Source organism: Choloepus didactylus, chromosome 1 (assembly GCF_015220235.1).
Source record: "Choloepus didactylus isolate mChoDid1 chromosome 1, mChoDid1.pri, whole genome shotgun sequence".
Taxonomy (NCBI): domain Eukaryota; kingdom Metazoa; phylum Chordata; class Mammalia; order Pilosa; family Megalonychidae; genus Choloepus; species Choloepus didactylus.
The window spans coordinates 120,376,998-120,397,476 of NC_051307.1; the positions used below are offsets into that span (position 1 = coordinate 120,376,998).

General features: G+C 35.6%; 1 protein-coding gene across 2 annotated transcripts in view; it reads left to right on the forward strand.

The window, feature by feature from the left end:
• The window catches only part of SPATA16 (spermatogenesis associated 16), a 320,164-nt gene that overhangs the window by 106,079 nt on the left and 193,606 nt on the right, over positions 1-20,479 (forward strand). For both annotated transcript variants that reach the window (XM_037840523.1, XM_037840529.1), the window contains exon 3: positions 11,179-11,324. In XM_037840523.1, coding sequence (XP_037696451.1) covers positions 11,179-11,324 — 146 coding nt within the window. The remainder of the gene's footprint in view (positions 1-11,178; positions 11,325-20,479) is intronic.

A 20,479-nucleotide genomic window follows, 5' to 3' on the forward strand; every position in this document is an offset into this window, starting at 1 on the left:
TACTCAAAGAACTAAAGATGAACAATGAGACCATAGTACGGGATATGAAGGAAATCAAGAAGACCCTAGAAGAGCATAAAGAAGACATTGCAAGACTAAATAAAAAAATGGATGATCTTATGGAAATTAAAGAAACTGTTGACCAAATTAAAAAGATTCTGGACACTCATAGTACAAGACTAGAGGAAGTTGAACAACGAATCAGTGACCTGGAAGATGACAGAATGGAAAATGAAAGCATAAAAGAAAGAATGGGGAAAAAAATTGAAAAACTCGAAATGGACCTCAGGGATATGATAGATAATATGAAACGTCCGAATATAAGACTCATTGGTGTCCCAGAAGGGGAAGAAAAGGGTAAAGGTCTAGGAAGAGTATTCAAAGAAATTGTTGGGGAAAACTTCCCAAATCTTCTAAACAACATAAATACACAAATCATAAATGCTCAGCGAACTCCAAATAGAATAAATCCAAAAAAACCCACTCCGAGACATATACTGATCACACTGTCAAACATAGAAGAGAAGGAGCAAGTTCTGAAAGCAGCAAGAGAAAAGCAATTCACCACATACAAAGGAAACAGCATAAGACTAAGTAGTGACTACTCAGCAGCCACCATGGAGGCGAGAAGGCAGTGGCACGATATATTTAAAATTCTGAGTGAGAGGAATTTCCAGCCAAGAATACTTTATCCAGCAAAGCTCTCCTTTAAATTTGAGGGAGAGCTTAAATTTTTCACAGACAAAGAAATGCTGAGAGAATTTGCTAACAAGAGACCTGCCCTACTGGAGATACTAAAGGGAGCCCTACAGACAGAGAAACAAAGACAGGACAGAGAGACTTGGAGAAAGGTTCAGTACTAAAGAGATTTGGTATGGGTACAATAAAGGATATTAATAGAGAGAGGGAAAAATATGGCAAACATAATCCAAAGGATAAGATGGCCGATTCAAGAAATGCCTTCACGGATTTAACGTTGAATGTAAATGGATTAAACTCCCCAATTAAAAGATATAGATTCGCCGAATGGATCAAAAAAAATGAACCATCAATATGTTGCATACAAGAGACTCATCTTAGACACAGGGACACAAAGAAACTGAAAGTGAAAGGATGGAAAAGAATATTTCATGCAAGCTACAGCCAAAAGAAAGCAGGTGTAGCAATATTAATCTCAGATAAAATAGACTTCAAATGCAGGGATGTTTTGAGAGACAAAGAAGGCCACTACATAGTAATAAAAGGGGCAATTCAGCAAGAAGAAATAACAATTGTAAATGTCTATGCACCCAATCAAGGTGCCACAAAATACATGAGAGAAACATTGGCAAAACTAAAGGAAGCAATTGATGTTTCCACAATAATTGTGGGAGACTTCAACACATCACTCTCTCCTATAGATAGATCAACCAGACAGAAGACCAATAAGGAAATTGAAAACCTAAACAATCTGATAAATGAATTAGATTTAACAGACATCTACAGGACATTACATCCCAAATCACCAGGATACACATACTTTTCTAGTGCTCACGGAACTTTCTCCAGAATAGATCATATGCTGGGACATAAAACAAGCCTCAATAAATTTAAAAAGATTGAAATTATTCAAAGCACATTCTCTGACCACAATGGAATACAATTAGAAGTCAATAACCATCAGAGACTTAGAAAATTCACAAATACCTGGAGGTTAAACAACACACTCCTAAACAATCAGTGGGTTAAAGAAGAAATAGCAAGAGAAATTGCTAAATATATAGAGACGAATGAAAATGAGAACACAACATACCAAAACCTATGGGATGCAGCAAAAGCAGTGCTAAGGGGGAAATTTATAGCACTAAATGCATATATTAAAAAGGAAGAAAGAGCCAAAATCAAAGAACTAATGGATCAACTGAAGAAGCTAGAAAATGAACAGCAAACCAATCCTAAACCAAGTACAAGAAAAGAAATAACAAGGATTAAAGCAGAAATAAATGACATAGAGAACAAAAAAACAATAGAAAGGATAAATATCACCAAAAGTTGGTTCTTTGAGAAGATCAACAAGATTGACAAGCCCCTAGCTAGACTGACAAAATCAAAAAGAGAGAAGACCCATATAAACAAAATAATGAATGAAAAAGGTGACATAACTGCAGATCCTGAAGAAATTAAAAAAATTATAAGAGGATATTATGAACAACTGTATGGCAACAAACTGGATAATGTAGAAGAAATGGACAATTTCCTGGAAACATATGAACAACCTAGACTGACCAGAGAAGAAACAGAAGACCTCAACCAACCCATCACAAGCAAAGAGATCCAAACAGTCATCAAAAATCTTCCCACAAATAAATGCCCAGGGCCAGATGGCTTCACAGGGGAATTCTACCAAACTTTCCAGAAAGAACTGACACCAATCTTACTCAAACTCTTTCAAAACGTTGAAAAAAATGGAACACTACCTAACTCATTTTATGAAGCTAACATCAATCTAATACCAAAACCAGGCAAAGATGCTACAAAAAAGGAAAACTACCGGCCAATCTCCCTAATGAATATAGATGCAAAAATCCTCAACAAAATACTTGCAAATCGAATCCAAAGACACATTAAAAAAATCATACACCATGACCAAGTGGGGTTCATTCCAGGCATGCAAGGATGGTTCAACATAAGAAAAACAATCAATGTATTACAACACATTAAAAACTCGAAAGGGAAAAATCAATTGATCATCTCAATAGATGCTGAAAAAGCATTTGACAAAATCCAACATCCCTTTTTGATAAAAACACTTCAAAAGGTAGGAATTGAAGGAAACTTCCTCAACATGATAAAGAGCATATATGAAAAACCCACAGCCAGCATAGTACTCAATGGTGAGAGACTGAAAGCCTTCCCTCTAAGATCAGGAACAAGACAAGGATGCCCGCTGTCACCACTGTTATTCAACATTGTGCTGGAAGTGCTAGCCAGGGCAATCCGGCAAGACAAAGAAATAAAAGGCATCCAAATTGGAAAAGAAGAAGTAAAACTGTCATTGTTTGCAGATGATATGATCTTATATCTAGAAAACCCTGAGAAATCAACGATACACCTACTAGAGCTAATAAACAAATTTAGCAAAGTAGCGGGATACAAGATTAATGCACATAAGTCAGTCATGTTTCTATATGCTAGAAATGAACAAACTGAAGAGACACTCAAGAAAAAGATACCATTTTCAATAGCAACTAAAAAAATCAAGTACCTAGGAATAACCTTAACCAAAGATGTAAAAGACCTATACAAAGAAAACTACATAACTCTACTAAAAGAAATAGAAGGGGACCTTAAAAGATGGAAAAATATTCCATGTTCATGGATAGGAAGGCTAAATGTCATTAAGATGTCAATTCTACCCAAACTCATCTACAGATTCAATGCAATCCCAATCAAAATTCCAACAACCTACTTTGCAGACTTGGAAAAGCTAGTTATCAAATTTATTTGGAAAGGGAAGATGCCTCGAATTGCTAAAGACACTCTAAAAAAGAAAAACGAAGTGGGAGGACTTACACTCCCTGACTTTGAAGCTTATTATAAAGCCACAGTTGCCAAAACAGCATGGTACTGGCACAAAGATAGACATATAGATCAATGGAATCGAATTGAGAATTCAGAGATAGACCCTCAGATCTATGGCCGACTGATCTTTGATAAGGCCCCCAAAGTCACCGAACTGAGCCATAACGGTCTTTTCAACAAATGGGGCTGGGAGAGTTGGATATCCATATCCAAAAGAATGAAAGAGGACCCCTACCTCACCCCCTACACAAAAATTAACTCAAAATGGACCAAAGATCTCAATATAAAAGAAAGTACCATAAAACTCCTAGAAGATAATGTAGGAAAACATCTTCAAGACCTTGTATTAGGAGGCCACTTCCTAGACTTTACACCCAAAGCACAAGCAACAAAAGAGAAAATAGATAAATGGGAACTCCTCAAGCTTAGAAGTTTCTGCACCTCAAAGGAATTTCTCAAAAAGGTAAAGAGGCAGCCAACTCAATGGGAAAAAATTTTTGGAAACCATGTATCTGACAAAAGACTGATATCTTGCATATACAAAGAAATCCTACAACTCAATGACAATAGTACAGACAGCCCAATTATAAAATGGGCAAAAGATATGAAAAGACAGTTCTCTGAAGAGGAAATACAAATGGCCAAGAAACACATGAAAAAATGTTCAGCTTCACTAGCTATTAGAGAGATGCAAATTAAGACCACAATGAGATACCATCTAACACCGGTTAGAATGGCTGCCATTAAACAAACAGGAAACTACAAATGCTGGAGGGGATGTGGAGAAATTGGAACTCTTATTCATTGTTGGTGGGACTGTATAATGGTTCAGCCACTCTGGAAGTCAGTCTGGCAGTTCCTTAGAAAACTAGATATAGAGCTACCATTCGATCCAGCGATTGCACTTCTCGGTATATACCCGGAAGATCGGAAAGCAGTGACACGAACAGATATCTGCACGCCAATGTTCATAGCAGCATTATTCACAATTGCCAAGAGATGGAAACAACCCAAATGTCCTTCAACAGATGAGTGGATAAATAAAATGTGGTATATACAAACGATGGAATACTACGCGGCAGTAAGAAGGAACGATCTGGTGAAACATATGACAACATGGATGAACCTTGAAGACATAATGCTGAGCGAAATAAGCCAGGCACAAAAAGAGAAATATTATATGCTACCACTAATGTGAACTTTGAAAAATGTAAAACAAATGGTTTATAATGTAGAATGTAGGGGAACTAGCAGTAGAGAGCAATTAAGGAAGGGGGAACAATAATCCAAGAAGAACAGATAAGCTATTTAACGTTCTGGGGATGCCCAGAAATGACTATGGTCTGTTAATTTCTGATGGATGTAGTAGGAACAAGTTCACTGAAATGTTGCTATATTATGTAACTTTCTTGGGGTAAAGTAGGAACATGTTGGAAGTTAAGCAGTTATCTTAGGTTAGTTGTCTTTTTCTTACTCCCTTGCTATGGTCTCTTTGAAATGTTCTTTTATTGTATGTTTGTTTTCTTTTTAACTTTTTTTTTCATACAGTTGATTTGAAAAAAGAAGGGAAAGTTAAAAAAAAAAAAAAAGAAAAAAAAGAAAAAAGACAAACAAGGAAAAAAAAAAAAAAGATGTAGTGCCCCCTTGAGGAGCCTGTGGAGAATGCAGGGGTATTCGCCTACCCCACCTCCATGGTTGCTAACATGACCACAGACATAGGGGACTGGTGGTTTGATGGGTTGAGCCCTCTACCATAAGTTTTACCCTTGGGAAGACGGTTGCTGCAAAGGAGAGGCTAGGCCTCCCTGTATTTGTGCCTAAGAGTCTCCTCCTGAATGCGTCTTTGTTGCTCAGATGTGGCCCTCTCTCTCTGGCTAAGCCAACTTGAAAGGTGAAATCACTGCCCTCCCCCCTACGTGGGATCAGACACCCAGGGAAGTGAATTTCCCTGGCAACGTGGAATATGACTCCCGGGGAGGAATGTAGACCCGGCATCGTGGGATGGAGAACATCTTCTTGACCAAAAGGGGGATGTGAAAGGAAATGAAATAAGCTTCAGTGGCAGAGAGATTCCAAAACGAGCCGAGAGATCACTCTGGTGGGCACTCTTACGCACACTTTAGACAACCTTTTTTAGGTTCTAAAGAATTGGGGTAGCTGGTGGTGGATACCTGAAACTATTAAACTACAACCCAGAACCCATGAATCTCGAAGACAGTTGTATAAAAATGTAGCTTATGAGGGGTGACAGTGGGATTGGGAATGCCATAAGGACCAAACTCCACTTTGTCTAGTTTATGGATGGATGTGTAGAAAAGTAGGGGAAGCAAACAAACAGACAAAGGTACCTAGTGTTCTTTTTTACTTCAATTGCTCTTTTTCACTCTAATTATTATTCTTGTTATTTTTGTGTGTGTGCTAATGAAGGTGTCAGGGATTGATTTAGGTGATGAATGTACAACTATGTAATGGTACTGTAAACAATCGAAAGTACAATTTGTTTTGTATGACTGCATGGTATGTGAATATATCTCAATAAAATGATGATTAAAAAAAAAAAAAAAAAAAAAAGAAGTGTAGTGTTAATGGAGAATATAAAACCAATGACATAGCAGACAACTTTTAGACAACCTCCTGGAATGCAGAAAAAAAAAGAACTGAAAAACTCAAGGAGATCCTAATAATAGATATGAAAACAAAGACAAAAGATGCCAATTAAGAATTACTTTCTTGAGAAGAAACCAGGAGTGTTGGAATAGGAGCAATAACCAAAGAAGTAACTGAAGAAAATGAAAAGAAAAATACCTGAGAATACAAACTGGGAAAATAGATGAAAAGAGAACACAACTGGACTCATCGTAGCGATAATTTTGAATCACAAGAATAAAGGAAAAAATACTACATGCTTGGGAAAAGGTGAGAAATGTCAGCATAGGATTTATCTTAAAGTATGTCTGGTTTCATTTTTAAAAAATATTATGTTTATTCTTCTTTGCAATGCTAAGTACCAGAATGTAAATGAAGACATACATATTTACATAAAAATTACTCATATCCCAAGAACTGTATACTCAGCCAAGTTCACTTACATGTGTAAAGTCAGCAAAATACATCTTCAGCTATGTATGCACTCAGAAAAGTTACCATACACATGTCTGCTTCTTGAAAACATTACTTGAAAGTGGGTGCTAACAAACTGAAAGATGATTGAGAAATAAAATCCAAAAATAAGGAAGTCATTTTACAAAAGGATTGGCCAACTTCCTTCCATGAGTATCACAAAACGCAGTTCTCATCTCATGAAAAAATGTCCCATGCTTATTTGCTTTCTGTATATCCTTTTGGTGAAGTTTTTCATGTCTTTTGCCCACTTTCAGATTGGATTTTTTTTTGCTGATGAGTTTTGTTTCCATTATGGTCAGAGAACATAGTCTCTATGCTTTCAATTCTTCTCAATTTGTTGAGTTTGTTTTATGGCCCAAAATATGGTCTATATTGCTGACTTTTCCATGAGCACTTGGGAAAAGTGTATATTCTGCAGTTATTGGATAAAATGTGCTGTATATGGCAATTAGATTCTTCCTAATTTCCTGTCTACTAGTCCTATCAATTGCTAAGAGGGAGATATTGAATTCCCCAAATACAACTGTAAGATGATTATTTTTAATGAACATGTTTTAGTTTTTAATTAAAAATACAAAAGAAGAAGCAGTAGGAAACTATATACAGTATAATACAGTATGATCTTTATTGTGATGCAAAACATGAAAAAAATACCTAAGGAAATGTGACAAAAATTAATGGCAATTGGATATGGGTAACTTTCTCTCCCTCTTTATATACATATATTTTGTAATTTCAAAAAACAACATAACTTTCAAAAGTTACTGAGTGGATAGATGACATACATCTTTGTTTGTAGTTATTTGATAACTCAAATAATGCCACATCTTCAAGATTTATTGTTCTGTCCTCGAGGATCTCCATGGACTACTGAAAATTATCTCCTAGGAATATAGTGGGAAAATGCTCATCATATAATGTAATAAGGGAGAACCTATTAGCAGAATCAATCTTTCTAATGATGATCCTACATAAAGAAAAATGTGTGGGTGGATTTTAAGAATGGGAACCACAAAATAACATAATTTTTAATATTGGTTATTTCTGCCATTATTGTGCTTTATGCTATTGTTTATCTGTTTTTAAAAAAACATTGAAATCCCTTTGTGCCAAAATTTCTGAAAATATATTTAATATTTCTCTCTTAAGAAAACATTGAGAAATATAAGAAAAAGTGTTTTATAACTCCAAAGTATAATTATCTCATTCTCAGAAAATTATGAATTTTTTTATTAAATATGTATTTCCTTAATAATTTGAGCTCATGATTCTAATTTATCACTGAAATATTTTTAATATCTAACTTCTCATCGAAACAATAACTATACTCATTGGCAGCAGTTTCCCTCAAATATTAGGCTTTTAATTGCTCCATACTTTATTCAAAAATATTTTAAGCTTCCTTTTGAAATAAAAAATTAACACAATTTTATTCTTTCTAATTCAGATTCTTTTCATTGATATATTACATCAGGTAGTAGTAAAGTGTCTGTTTCCTTATTTTCATGACTTAACGTACATATTTTTAGAAAACTGTGAGTTGAACAATGTCAGCCTTCCTACATTCAAATAAATTCATGGCACTTTAATGCCTTTCATCTTTTGGAGAATTGACTTCTCAATTAGTACAAATGTCTGATTGAAATTTTTAAAATCAGGAAAATATATGGAATATTTTTATAATCCTGACACCAGTATTTTAAATAGACAAGTTCTACATGTACCTATAATTCTACCTTTTACTTCAATGTATTTTCAAACAATTGCCTTTTTGCAAAGCATATTTCCAAAATATACTTATTTTGGCAAGAATAAATAAAACAAACTTTTCTAAAGTCGGAGAAGTTCTCAATCTTACTTAATTGATAAACCAAAATTACCATAAGTATTCATGTAGCCTACTCAGAGGGTTGCTGTTTTTGCATTTTAATGTGAATTGAAAAATTATCCTTGTGTTTCACTGCTGTCTGCTAGTTTGGTTTCATTGAATATACTCTTTAGTGTGTTAAGATTGATCATTTTTATTCTTTTACTGGCCTTGAATCTTATAGAAGTGGAGAATATTGCAGCCATTAGTACATCAGGCATTTATTCTTCACTTTTTCTCAGTGTTCATAGACAAAGCCTTGAATATTATTAAATCCAGGGTTTGGCTTCCTCTTGTCATGAAGGATTGGAATGTCCTCAGAGAAGCGGGGAAGCTACTTCCAGAATGACCTCCATATTCGCCCCACAGAAAGTGGATCTGAGAAGGGAGGCTCGTCAGCACCTTCATATCGGAGAATAACATGAATAGGAGGGGTCAAGGATTGTGTATTATGTGTGGCTTGTTTGTTTCATTCTTGTTGGACTGTGATTTTGTGTGAAGAATCTGGGAGGTTTGGGTCTTTAAAGCTTGAAAAAACATGCCTATTTGGAAGATCAAATTAAACAAAAGTTTCGAATGTTAGTGCCATGAGATATTAAAAAATAAAACTATGCAATTTCTACTCATTTTTTTTCTATTGATTCAAGCTTTATAAAGAGCTATGTCATACAACAAATCTTTTTTATCTGGAAATCTGTATGTTTAGATTTTTTCTAACTCTTCTGGGGCCAGATTGGGAGAATTGGGAGACCTGTCTCAAGTTGACATAGTGCTTTTAGAAGTGGTGTTTTGAGGTCTGTTTACAACCACATTGACATTCGTGAGGTCAGACTTGTAAGATTAATTACTAAATCTGAGTTAAATATTTTGTTCTCTTTATTACTAAGTTTATGAAGGAGATCTTTATAAAAGCATCCAAAGTTAGCACTGACTGAGGTCTTTTCCATTGTAACTGCCAAAATAGTCTTTGTTGTTTATTTTTCCAAAAATAAATAATTGATAGAAGTGCTCTATAGTGTCTACTCTTACAGCTTTTGTAAGAATACGAAAAAAAGTTTACTCTCTTGTCTGAATGATAATTTGAGAGGGGGAGGAGAAACTTACATATCATGTACATATAATTTTAACAGGAAAAGTATATATAGCTTATATATTTAAGAACTCATAATAAGAAACAGATAGTGTGGCAATGGAAATAGGCAAGGAATAGAAAACAGGAATTCACAATAGAACTAAAAATGGCAAACCTTATGAAAAAGGCCTACTTAATGAAAATAAAAATGCAAAAGCAGCAAATTATTTTGGCTGGCATATAGTAGCAGATGCTCAATAAATATTTGACTGAATAAATGAAATACCATTTTTCACCCATCAAATTAGCAAAGAATTTTAAAAATAGGAAACCCCAAAATTGACAGGATATGCAAGCAAAAGTGATAGTATTAAGTAACTAACAATTAAAACTAGGGTAATTAAACTGAGATTTTAGATTATGGAAATCTAATTCCTGGAAAAAGTTAATATGGGAAGTACATTTTAGAATAGAATTAGCCATTCTTCAATACCCAAATTAAATTTTAAAAATATAATTTAAAAGATAATTAACAATAACCTTTAAAAATGTAATTATCAATAACTGAAAAGCTAGTCTCAAGAATTAATCTGTAAGAGAAAAATTATATCATCTAAATAAGCAGGATTTAGAACACAAGAAATTTTATATTAAGGCATATATAAATAAGTATCAACTAAAAGCACTAGTATCCTCTGTGAGAAAAGTTCCCAAGTATATGCGCAGATGAGGGAGAAAAGTACAAAGGAAGTAGATATACCGAATAAGGTCACTAAACAAAAGATTTCTGCTTCCCCATCAGCCTTAGCTCCAAGGAATAGTGGAAAATTCTGAGGGAAAAAAAAAATAAAGACTGATCTACCCTTGTCCTAGTATTGATACTTCTTAATGTTTGGGTTTCCCCAGAAATTTAACTATTTTCTTCCTCTCCAGTATATGTATGGTGCCCAGAAACCACTGATTTCCTGGAATTTTTATTAAGAATTCCACATCCTTGCCATGTTTTTCAGATCCTATGGCCTCTGCCAATAAATTCTAATAAATTTTCACTTCTTTTCCTTGAGTAACATCCTAGAGAATATGATTCAGACTCAAATTAATCACCAATCATGTTAATGGCTCCTAAGAGTTTACTTCCGATACCTCTTATTGTATTAAATCAAACTTGATAGTGTGCTAGATCATTGCTCAGCTGGGTTTTCATAAAATCACTGGTATTTAATATGATTTACACCTGGTTTTCTATTAATATCTTTGCTTATTGTGTGCTTCATTTTTAAAACAGACATTCTTAGCAAATAACACTCCTTGAAAATCTGGCATGCTTTTAAAAATATTGTACAGGAAGCATTTTACAGTAAAATGTGTTACTTGATTTTCATTATAGTCATAAAATAGTGAACAGGAACAATTTATTTAATTTACCATCAAAATATTAATATTTTATTTGCAGTTAAAGAAAAAGTATGTGTATATATATATGTTTTGCCTATTTAAAAGACAAATTAAATGCTAAAAATATCAGGGAATTTGAAGTTTTGTATTTTTTTTAAAGCTTTGCAGCAAAGGGGCAGCTCTGGGAAAAACATTTGAAGCATCTGCTGAGGATATAGCAAGTGTGGCAAGTTTCATCGAGGCAAAGCTTGTTACTTGCTATCTACGAATGAGGAAACCCGATCTTGCCCTGAATCATGCACACAGGTAAAATGAAATACTTATATCCTCAAGTAAGTACTACCCATGCAAGCAGAGGATACTCTGTGGGCTTGTACAATCAGCTTCTGTTTCATTTAAATTTAAAGAAGAAACAAAAAGCAGTTATTCACTACCTGATTAATATTAAGCAAAACAACCATGGAGACCACAAAAGAGATCTCATAACCTAATGCAAGAAATAGGCACAGAAACAACCCTTCATAAAACAGGGCAAAATAAAAAGACAGATTACTTTAGTAGCAAAGTGTGGCAGGAAGAAAAGAGAAAGCTAATAAGGTAAGTAAGGGAGGTTGCATTGAAGAGTAAGGAGAAATTCCAAAGTTGCAGAAGAAATGGGGAGTGGTGGAAGGGAATTCTGACTGCAAAGCATGAGCAAGGACACGAAAGCTTGAGGTTCATCTAGTGATAGCATACCCGATTCAAAGGGTGCTCTGGGTATTGCAGCTGTCCAAACGTGTGAAACATAGAAACATCTATGCCCTTAAAGTTTTCTTTTCCATATTTTCAGAACTCTGCATTTTTATGTAATCTCATGGCTTCCTATCCTGTGCCCTATTTCCTAAAGGCCTTGTTCTCACTATGGGTAATAATAAACTTTAATGTACAGCAAAAATAATTATGTTATGCCCCTCAAATAACTCTTTCCTTGATTTATAAAGCCTCTATCCCTCCATGCCTGATTTAGAGCAATTTACCTAAAACTTTTATGTTGTCCAGTCTCTGATTTCACAACCTGTATAACTGGCAAAACTAATATCAACATGGAAACACAACAGCTGCTTTGTTAATAAGCACTGAGAAACGTAAGTATGAGTTACATTAAGAATTACTATGTACAAGTGTGAGATGTACTGATGTAGAGTACTGATAAAAGTTCTACCCAAGATTCTTCACAACCCTAGGAGGACCTAATGGTGGGTTTAAGATTGAAATCAAGAGCCTGAAGACAAAAATAAACAAACAAACAAAAACACAAAACAAAAAACTTTGAAATACAAAAAAATAACTTGCTTGAAAGAAATTCTTCCATTTAAGTGTACTACACAATCTAAAAGCAGATTCCCTTTGACACCAAAACAAAAATTCTGGTCTCTATACCTATTATCTGGAAACATTTTATGCAACCATAGTTTCCAAACCCCATACCAGAATATCAAAGACTTTTGTTCAATTTCCATTTGTAAGAAGCAGTATTAAAAATACAGCATGCAAATGTATCAGTACATCAAAATATTGGACTTTCTGAGATAGTTGAGTGAGCACAATGGGGAAAATGTTTGAAATTGGGACTATCCCAGAAAATTTATAAATGTATATAAACAATAACAATTTGAGATGTATAGAAAGAAATAATATACCACCTTCTCCATGGCTTTTATCCCAGATAAAACATGCTACCAACATGGCCTACATATCAAAGAAAATATCTCCTGGATATCAGAATGGTTTTATGGGTTTTCCAATCACTTTTTAATTTTTTAAAAAATTGATTCCAAATAGTATGCTCATGTCTAAATTCATAAAAATAAGTTAGTGTGAATGAAGGATCCAAAAATTCCACCATAATTCAAATATAGTAACAATAAAATGCTGAAATTGATGAAGATACACTATTCAGCTTCAATAGGTTCACTATTTAGATATGGAAAGTTTCTGTTTCAAAACTAAGAGTCACCTTTCAAGACCTTGAAAATTACCGAGGGGAAGATATATTATGGTAAATATTAAAATTATCTTCACTATTATGTTAAGATTAACTTATGTATCCTTTCTTTCTAATGTAAAATAATTTTTGATTCTGTTTCTAAGTTAAGCATTAAGAAATGCAAACTGATAGAGGTTAAACAGCCAATTCATATGATTAATAATGCACCAAGTGAAATAAATCATTTTGCTGGGCTTGTCATATTGCAGAACTGCAGAACTCAGTGAATATGATACTAATATTAACACATTTTAAAGATCTCTGATTTTAAAACAGATTCTGAAATGTAATCAATAAATATATGTATCAAAATAAAAAATAAATTACTCAGGATACTCAGTCTGTAAATAGCTTACAACCATCAAGTTATACACTGTATGCAGAATTTTGCCTTTGTATTATTACCATATTGTGGTGGTTGCTACTAATCATGGATCAAAATTAAAATATTCCTTTTTTGCATTTATTTGCATTTGATGAAGCCTCCTTTCTTTAATTTTATGTAAATGTGAGGTCTACTGTATGTTTTTAGAAGATATGTTAACACAAAAATTAGCTTAGAAACCATCATGTAGTTTTGCTTCTGATAAAAATAAATTCCTATTGTTTTGTCATGTAGAAGACCAAAGAACCACAACTTTCTGGTTTTAAGTTCAACAAAGATACATTTTGAAATTAATCAGCCATAAGTGCCTTTTTAAATATGATAATAAATGATACAAAGAGCTCTAGAATCAACTATTAACAATGATGGTTTTTCTTTTGTCAAATAACATTTCCAAAGTGGAATTTTATCACATTAAAAATAAAATCATTTTTTATTTCAACCAATAGTGATGCCTAGGCTCACCAAACAAACATGTCAATTATGTGCTCACTTCATCAAACTAGTGCTGTTGTTTATCAGTAGGTATTTTGAGCATTTCCAATGCTGATTTCTAATTGCTGCTATCTTCTAAAGAGTACAAATCCTGCTATAACTCTTTTCCTATGATATAATTATATTTTGATTTATATAACTGTAAAGATTCTATTGATGGGAGGCGGGGCAAGATGGTGGATTGGTGAGGTGTATGTTTTAGTTACTCCTCCAGGGAAGTAGGTACAAAGCCAGGAACTGCGTGGACTGGACACCGCAGAGCAATCTGACTTTGGGTATACTTCATACAACAATCATGAAAACGTGGAACCGCCGAGATCAGCAAAATCTGTAAGTTTTTGCGGCCAGGGGACCCGTGCCCCTCCCTGTCAGGCTCAGTCCCGTGGGAGGAGGGGCTGTCAGCTCCGGGAAGGAGAAGGGAGAACTGCAGTGGCAGCTCTTATTGGAAACTCATTCTACTGATCCAAACTCGAACCATAGATAGCCTGAGACCAGACACCAGAGAATCTGAGAGCAGCCAGCCCAGCAGAGAGGAGACAGGCATAGCAAAAAAACAGCAAGACAAACTCAAAAATAAAAGCGGATGCCTTTTGGAGCTCTGGTGAACATAGAAAGGGGAAGGGCAGAGCTCAGGCCCCGCAGGCTCATTTGCAAAACCCAAAGAAAAACTGACCTCTCTGCCCCCTGGATCTTTCCTTAATAGCCCTAATTGCTTTGTCTCTTAGCATTTCAATAACCCATTAGATCTGCCAGGAGGGCCCTTTTTTTTTTCTTTTTTTTTTTTTATCTTTTTTTCATTTTCTAAAACAATTACTCTAAGAAGCCCAATACAGAAAGCCTCAAAGACTTGCAATTTGGGCAGGTCAAGACAAGAGCAGAACTGAGAGCTCTGACACAAAAGGCAATAATCCAGTGGCTGAGAAAATTCACTAAACACCACAACTGCCCAAGAAAAGGGGGGCATCCTCTCACAGCCATCATCCTGGTGGACAGGAAACACTCCTGCCCGCCACCGGCCCCATAGCCCAGAGCTGCCCCAGACAACCCAGTGTGACGGAAGTGCTTCAAATAACACACACACACCACAAAATTGGGTGTGGACCTTAGCCTTCCCTGCACCCTCAGCTGGTTGTCCCAGACTTGGGAAGGTGGAACAGTGGGAATTAACAAGCCCATTCAGACATCATTTCAGCAGACTGGGAGCCTCCCTACACAGACAGGCAGCCCAGAACCACCCTGGGGGGACGGCACTCACCTGTGACACAGCACAGTCATCCCTCAACAGAGGACCAGGGGGTGCAAGGCCTGGAAGAGGGACCCATTCACAAGTCTCAGGGGCCACATGCCAATACCAAGGACTTGTAGGTCAGTGGCAGAGACAAACTGTGGCAGGACTGAACTGAAGGATTAGACTATTGCAGCAGCTTTAAAACTCCAGGAACACCAGGGAGATTTGGTTGTTAGAGCCGCCCCCCTCCCTGACCGCCCAGACACATGCCCCTTATACAGGGCGGGCAACACCAACTACACACGCAAGCTTGGTACACCAACTGGACCCCACAAGACTTACTCCCCCACTCACCACACAGGCAAAGCGGGGGAGAACTGGCTTGAGGGGAACAGGTGGCTTGTGGATGCCACCTGCTGGTTAGTCACAGAAAGTGTACTCCACGAAGCTGTAGACCTGACAAATTAGAGATAAGGATTTCAATTGGTCTACAAATCCTAAAAGAACCCTACCAAGTTGAGCAAATGGCAAGAGGCCAAAAACAACAGAAAATTTTAAAGCATATGAAAAAAACAGAAGATATGGATAACCCAAGCCCAAGCACCCAAATCAAAAGATCAGAACAAATACAGTACTTACAGCAACTAATTAAAGAACTAAAGATGAACGATGAGACCATGGCACAGGATATAAAGGACATGAAGAAGAGCATGGAACAGGATATAAAGACCATCAAGAAGACCCTAGAAGAGCATAAAGAAGACATTGCAAGACTAAATAAAAAAAATAGATGATCTTATGGAAATTAAAGAAACTGTTGACCAAATTAAAAAGATTCTGGATACTCATAGTACAAGACTAGAGGAAGTTGAACAATGAATCAGTGACCTGGAAGATGACAAAATGGAAAATGAAAGCACAAAAGAAAGAATGGGGAAAAAAATCAAAAAAATCAAAATGGAACTCAGGTATTTGACAGATAATATAAAACATCCAAATATAAGACTCATTGGTGTTCCAGAAGGAGAAGAAAAGCGTAAAGGTCTAGGAAGAGTATTCAAAGAAATTGTTGGGGAAAACTTCCCAAATCTTCTAAACAACATAAATACACAAATCATAAATGCCCAGCGAACTCCAAATAGAATAAATCCAAATAAACCCACTCCGAGACATATTCTGATCACACTGTCAAATACAGAAGAGAAGGAGCAAGTTCTGAAAGCAGCAAGAGAAAAGCAATTCATCACATACAGAGGAAACAGCATAAGACTAAGTAGTGACTACTCAGCAGCCACCATGGAGGCGAGAAGATAGTGACATAACATATCTAAAATTCTGAGTGAGAAAAATTTCCAACCAAGAATATTTTATCCAGCAAAGCTCTCCTTCAACTTTGAGGGAGAGCTTAAATTTTTCACAGACAGACAAATGCTGAGAGAATTTGCTAACAAGAGGCCTGCCCTACTGGAGATACTAAAGGGAGCCCTACAGACAGAAAAACAAAGAAAAGACAGAGAGACATGGAGAAAGGTTCAGTACTAAAGAGATTTGGTATGGGTACTTTAAAGGATATTAATAGACAGAGGGAAAAATATATATGACAAACATAAACCAAAGGATAAGATGGCTGATTCAAGAAATGCCTTCACGGTTATAATGTTGAATGTAAATGGATTAAACTCACCAATTAAAAGGTATAGATTTGCAGAATGGATCAAAACAAATGAACCATCAATATGCTGCATAGAAGAGACTCATCTTTGACACAGGGACACAAAGAAATTGAAAGTGAAAGGATGGAAAAAAATATTTCATGCAAGCTACAGCCAAAAGAAAGCAGGTGTAGCAATATTAATCTCAGATAAAATAGACTTTAAATGCAGGGATGTTTTGAGAGACAAAGAAGGTCACTACATACTAATAAAAGGGGCGATTCAACAAAAAGAAATAACAATCATAAATGTTTATGCACCCAATCAAGGTGCCACAAAATATGTGAGAGAAACACTGGCAAAACTAAAGGAAGCAATGGATGTTTCCACAATAATTGTGGGAGACTTCAACACATCACTCTCTCCTATAGATAGATCAACCATACAGAAGACCAATAAGGAAATTGAAAACCTAAACAATCTGATAAATGAATGGATTTAACAGACATATATAGAACATTACATCCCAAATCACCAGGATACACATACTTCTCTAGTGCTCACGGGACTTTCTCCAGAATAGATCATATGCTGGGACATAAAACAAGCCTCAATAAATTTAAAAAGATTGAAATTATTCAAAGCACATTCTCTGACCACAATGGAATACAATTAGAAGTCAATAACCATCAGAGACTTAGAAAATTCACAAATACCTAGAGGTTAAACAACACACTCCTAAATAATCATTGGATTAAAGAAGAAATAGCAAGAGAAATTGCTAAATATATAGAGATGAATGAAAATGAGAACACAACATACCAAAAACTATGGGATGCAGCAAAAGTGGTACTGAGGGGGAAATTTATAGCACTAAACACATATATTAAAAAGGGAGAAAGAGCCAAAATCAAAGAACTAATGGATCAACTGAAAAAGCTAGAAAATGAACAGCAAACCAATCCTAAACCAAGTACAAGAAAAGAAATAACAAGGATTAAAGCCAAAATAAATGACATAGACAACAAAAAAACAATAGAGAGGATAAATATCACCAAAAGTTGGTTCTTTGAGAAGATCAACAAGATTGACAAGCCCGTAGCTAGACTGACAAAATCAAAAAGAGAGAAGACCCATATTAACAAAATAATGAATGAGAAAGGTGACATTACTGCAGATTATGAGGAAATTAAAAAAATTATAAGAGGGTACTATGAACAACTGTATGGCAACAAACTGGATAATGTAAAGGAAATGGACAATTTCCTGGAAACATATGAACAACCTAGACTGACCAGAGAAGAAACAGAAGACCTCAACCAACCAATTACAATCAAAGAGATCCAATCAGTCATCAGAAAGCTTCCCATGAATAAATGTCCAGGGCCAGATGGCTTCAAAGGAGAATTCTACCAAACTTTCCAGAAAGAACTGACACCAATCTTACTTAAACTCTTTCAAAACATTGAAGAAAATGGAACACTACCTAACTCGTTTTATGAAGCTAACATCAATCTAATACCAAAACCAGGCAAAGATGCTACAAAAAAGGAAAACTACCGCCAATCTCCCTAATGAATATAGATGCAAAAATCCTCAACAAAATACTTGCAAATTGAATCAAAAGACACATTAAAAAAATCATACACCATGACCAAGTGGGGTTCATTCCAGGCATGCAAGGATGGGGCAACATAAGAAAATCAATCAATCTATTACAATACATTAACAAATCAAAAGGGAAAAATCAAATGATCATCTCAATAGATGCTGAAAAAGCATTCGACAAAATCCAACATCCCTTTTTGATAAAAACACTTCAAAAGGTAGGAATTGAAGAAACTTCCTCAATATGATAAAGAGCATATATGAAAAACCCACAGCCAGCATAGTACTCAATGGTGAGAGACTTAAAGCCTTCCCTCTAAGATCAGGAACAAGACAAGGATGCCCAGTATCACCACTGTTATTCAACATTGTGCTAGAAGTGCTAGCCAGGGCAATCCAGCAAGACAAAGAAATAAAAGGCATCCAAATTGGAAAGAAAGAAGTAAAACTGTCATTGTTTGCAGATGACATGATCTCATATCTGGAAAACCCTGAGAAATCAACAATACAGCTACTAGAGCTAATAAATTTAGCAAAGTAGCAGGATACAAGATTAGTGCACACAAGTCAGTAATGTTTCTATATGCTAGAAATGAACAAACTGAAGAGACACTCAAGAAAAAGATACCATTTTCAACAGCAACTAAACAAATCAAGTACCTAGGAATAAACTTAACCAAAGATGCAAAAGAGCTATACAAAGAAAACTACATAACTCTATTAAAAGAAATAGAAGGGGACCTTAAAAGATGGAAAAATATTCCATGTTCGTGGATAGGAAGGCTAAATGTCATTAAGATGTCAATTCTACCCAAAATCATCTACAGATTCAATGCAATCCCAATCAAAATTCCATCAACCTACTTTGCAGACTTGGAAAAGCTAGTTATCAAATTTATTTGGAAAGGGAAGATGCCTAGAATTGCTAAAGACACTCTAAAAAAGAAAAACGAAGTGGGAGGACTTACACTCCCTGACTTTGAAGCTTATTATAAAGCCACAGTTGTCCAAACAGCATGGTACTGGCACAAAGATAGACATATAGATCAATGGAATCAAATTGAGAATTTGGAGATAGACCCCCAGTTCTATGGCCAACTGATCTTTGATAAGGCCCCCAAAGTCACTGAACTGGGTCATAAAGGTCTTTTCAACAAATGGGGCTGGGAGAGTTGGATATCCATATCCAAAAGAATGAAAGAGGACCCCTACCTCAAACCCTACACAAAAATTAACTCAAAATGGACCAAAGATCTCAATATAAAAGAAAGCACCATAAAACTCCTAGAAGATAATGTAGGAAAACATCTTCAAGACCTTGTATTAGGTGGCCACTTCCTAGACTTTACACCCAAAGCACAAGCAACAAAAGAAAAAATAGATAAATGGGAACTCCTCAAGCTTACAAGTTTCTGTACCTCAAAGGAATTTCTCAAAAAGGTAAAGAGGCAGCCACCTCAATGGGAAAAAATTTTTGGAAACCATGTATCTGACAAAAGACTGATACCTTGCATATATAAAGAAATCCTACAACTCAATGACGATAGTACAGACAGGCCAATTATAAAATGGGCAAAAGATATGAAAAGACAGTTCTCTGAAGAGGAAATACAAATGGCCAAGAAACACATGAAAAAATGTTCAGCTTCACTAGCTATTAGAGACATGCAAATTAAGACCACAATGAGATACCATCTCACACTGATTAGAATGGCTGCCATTAAACAAACAGGGAACTACAAATGCTGGAGGGGATGTGGAGAAATTGGAATTCTTATTCATTGTTGGTGGGACCATATAATGGTTCAGCCACTCTGGAAGTCAGTCTGGCAGTTCCTTAGAAAACTAGATATAGAGATACTCTTGATCCAGCGATTGCACTTCTCAGTGTATACCCGGAAGATCGGAGAGCAGTGACATGAACAGATAGCTGCACGCCAATGTTCATAGCAGCATTATTCACAATTGCCAAGAGATGGAAACAACCCAAATGTCCTTCAACAGATAAGTGGATAAATGAAATGTGGTATATACACACGATGGAATACTACAGGGCAGTAAGAAGGA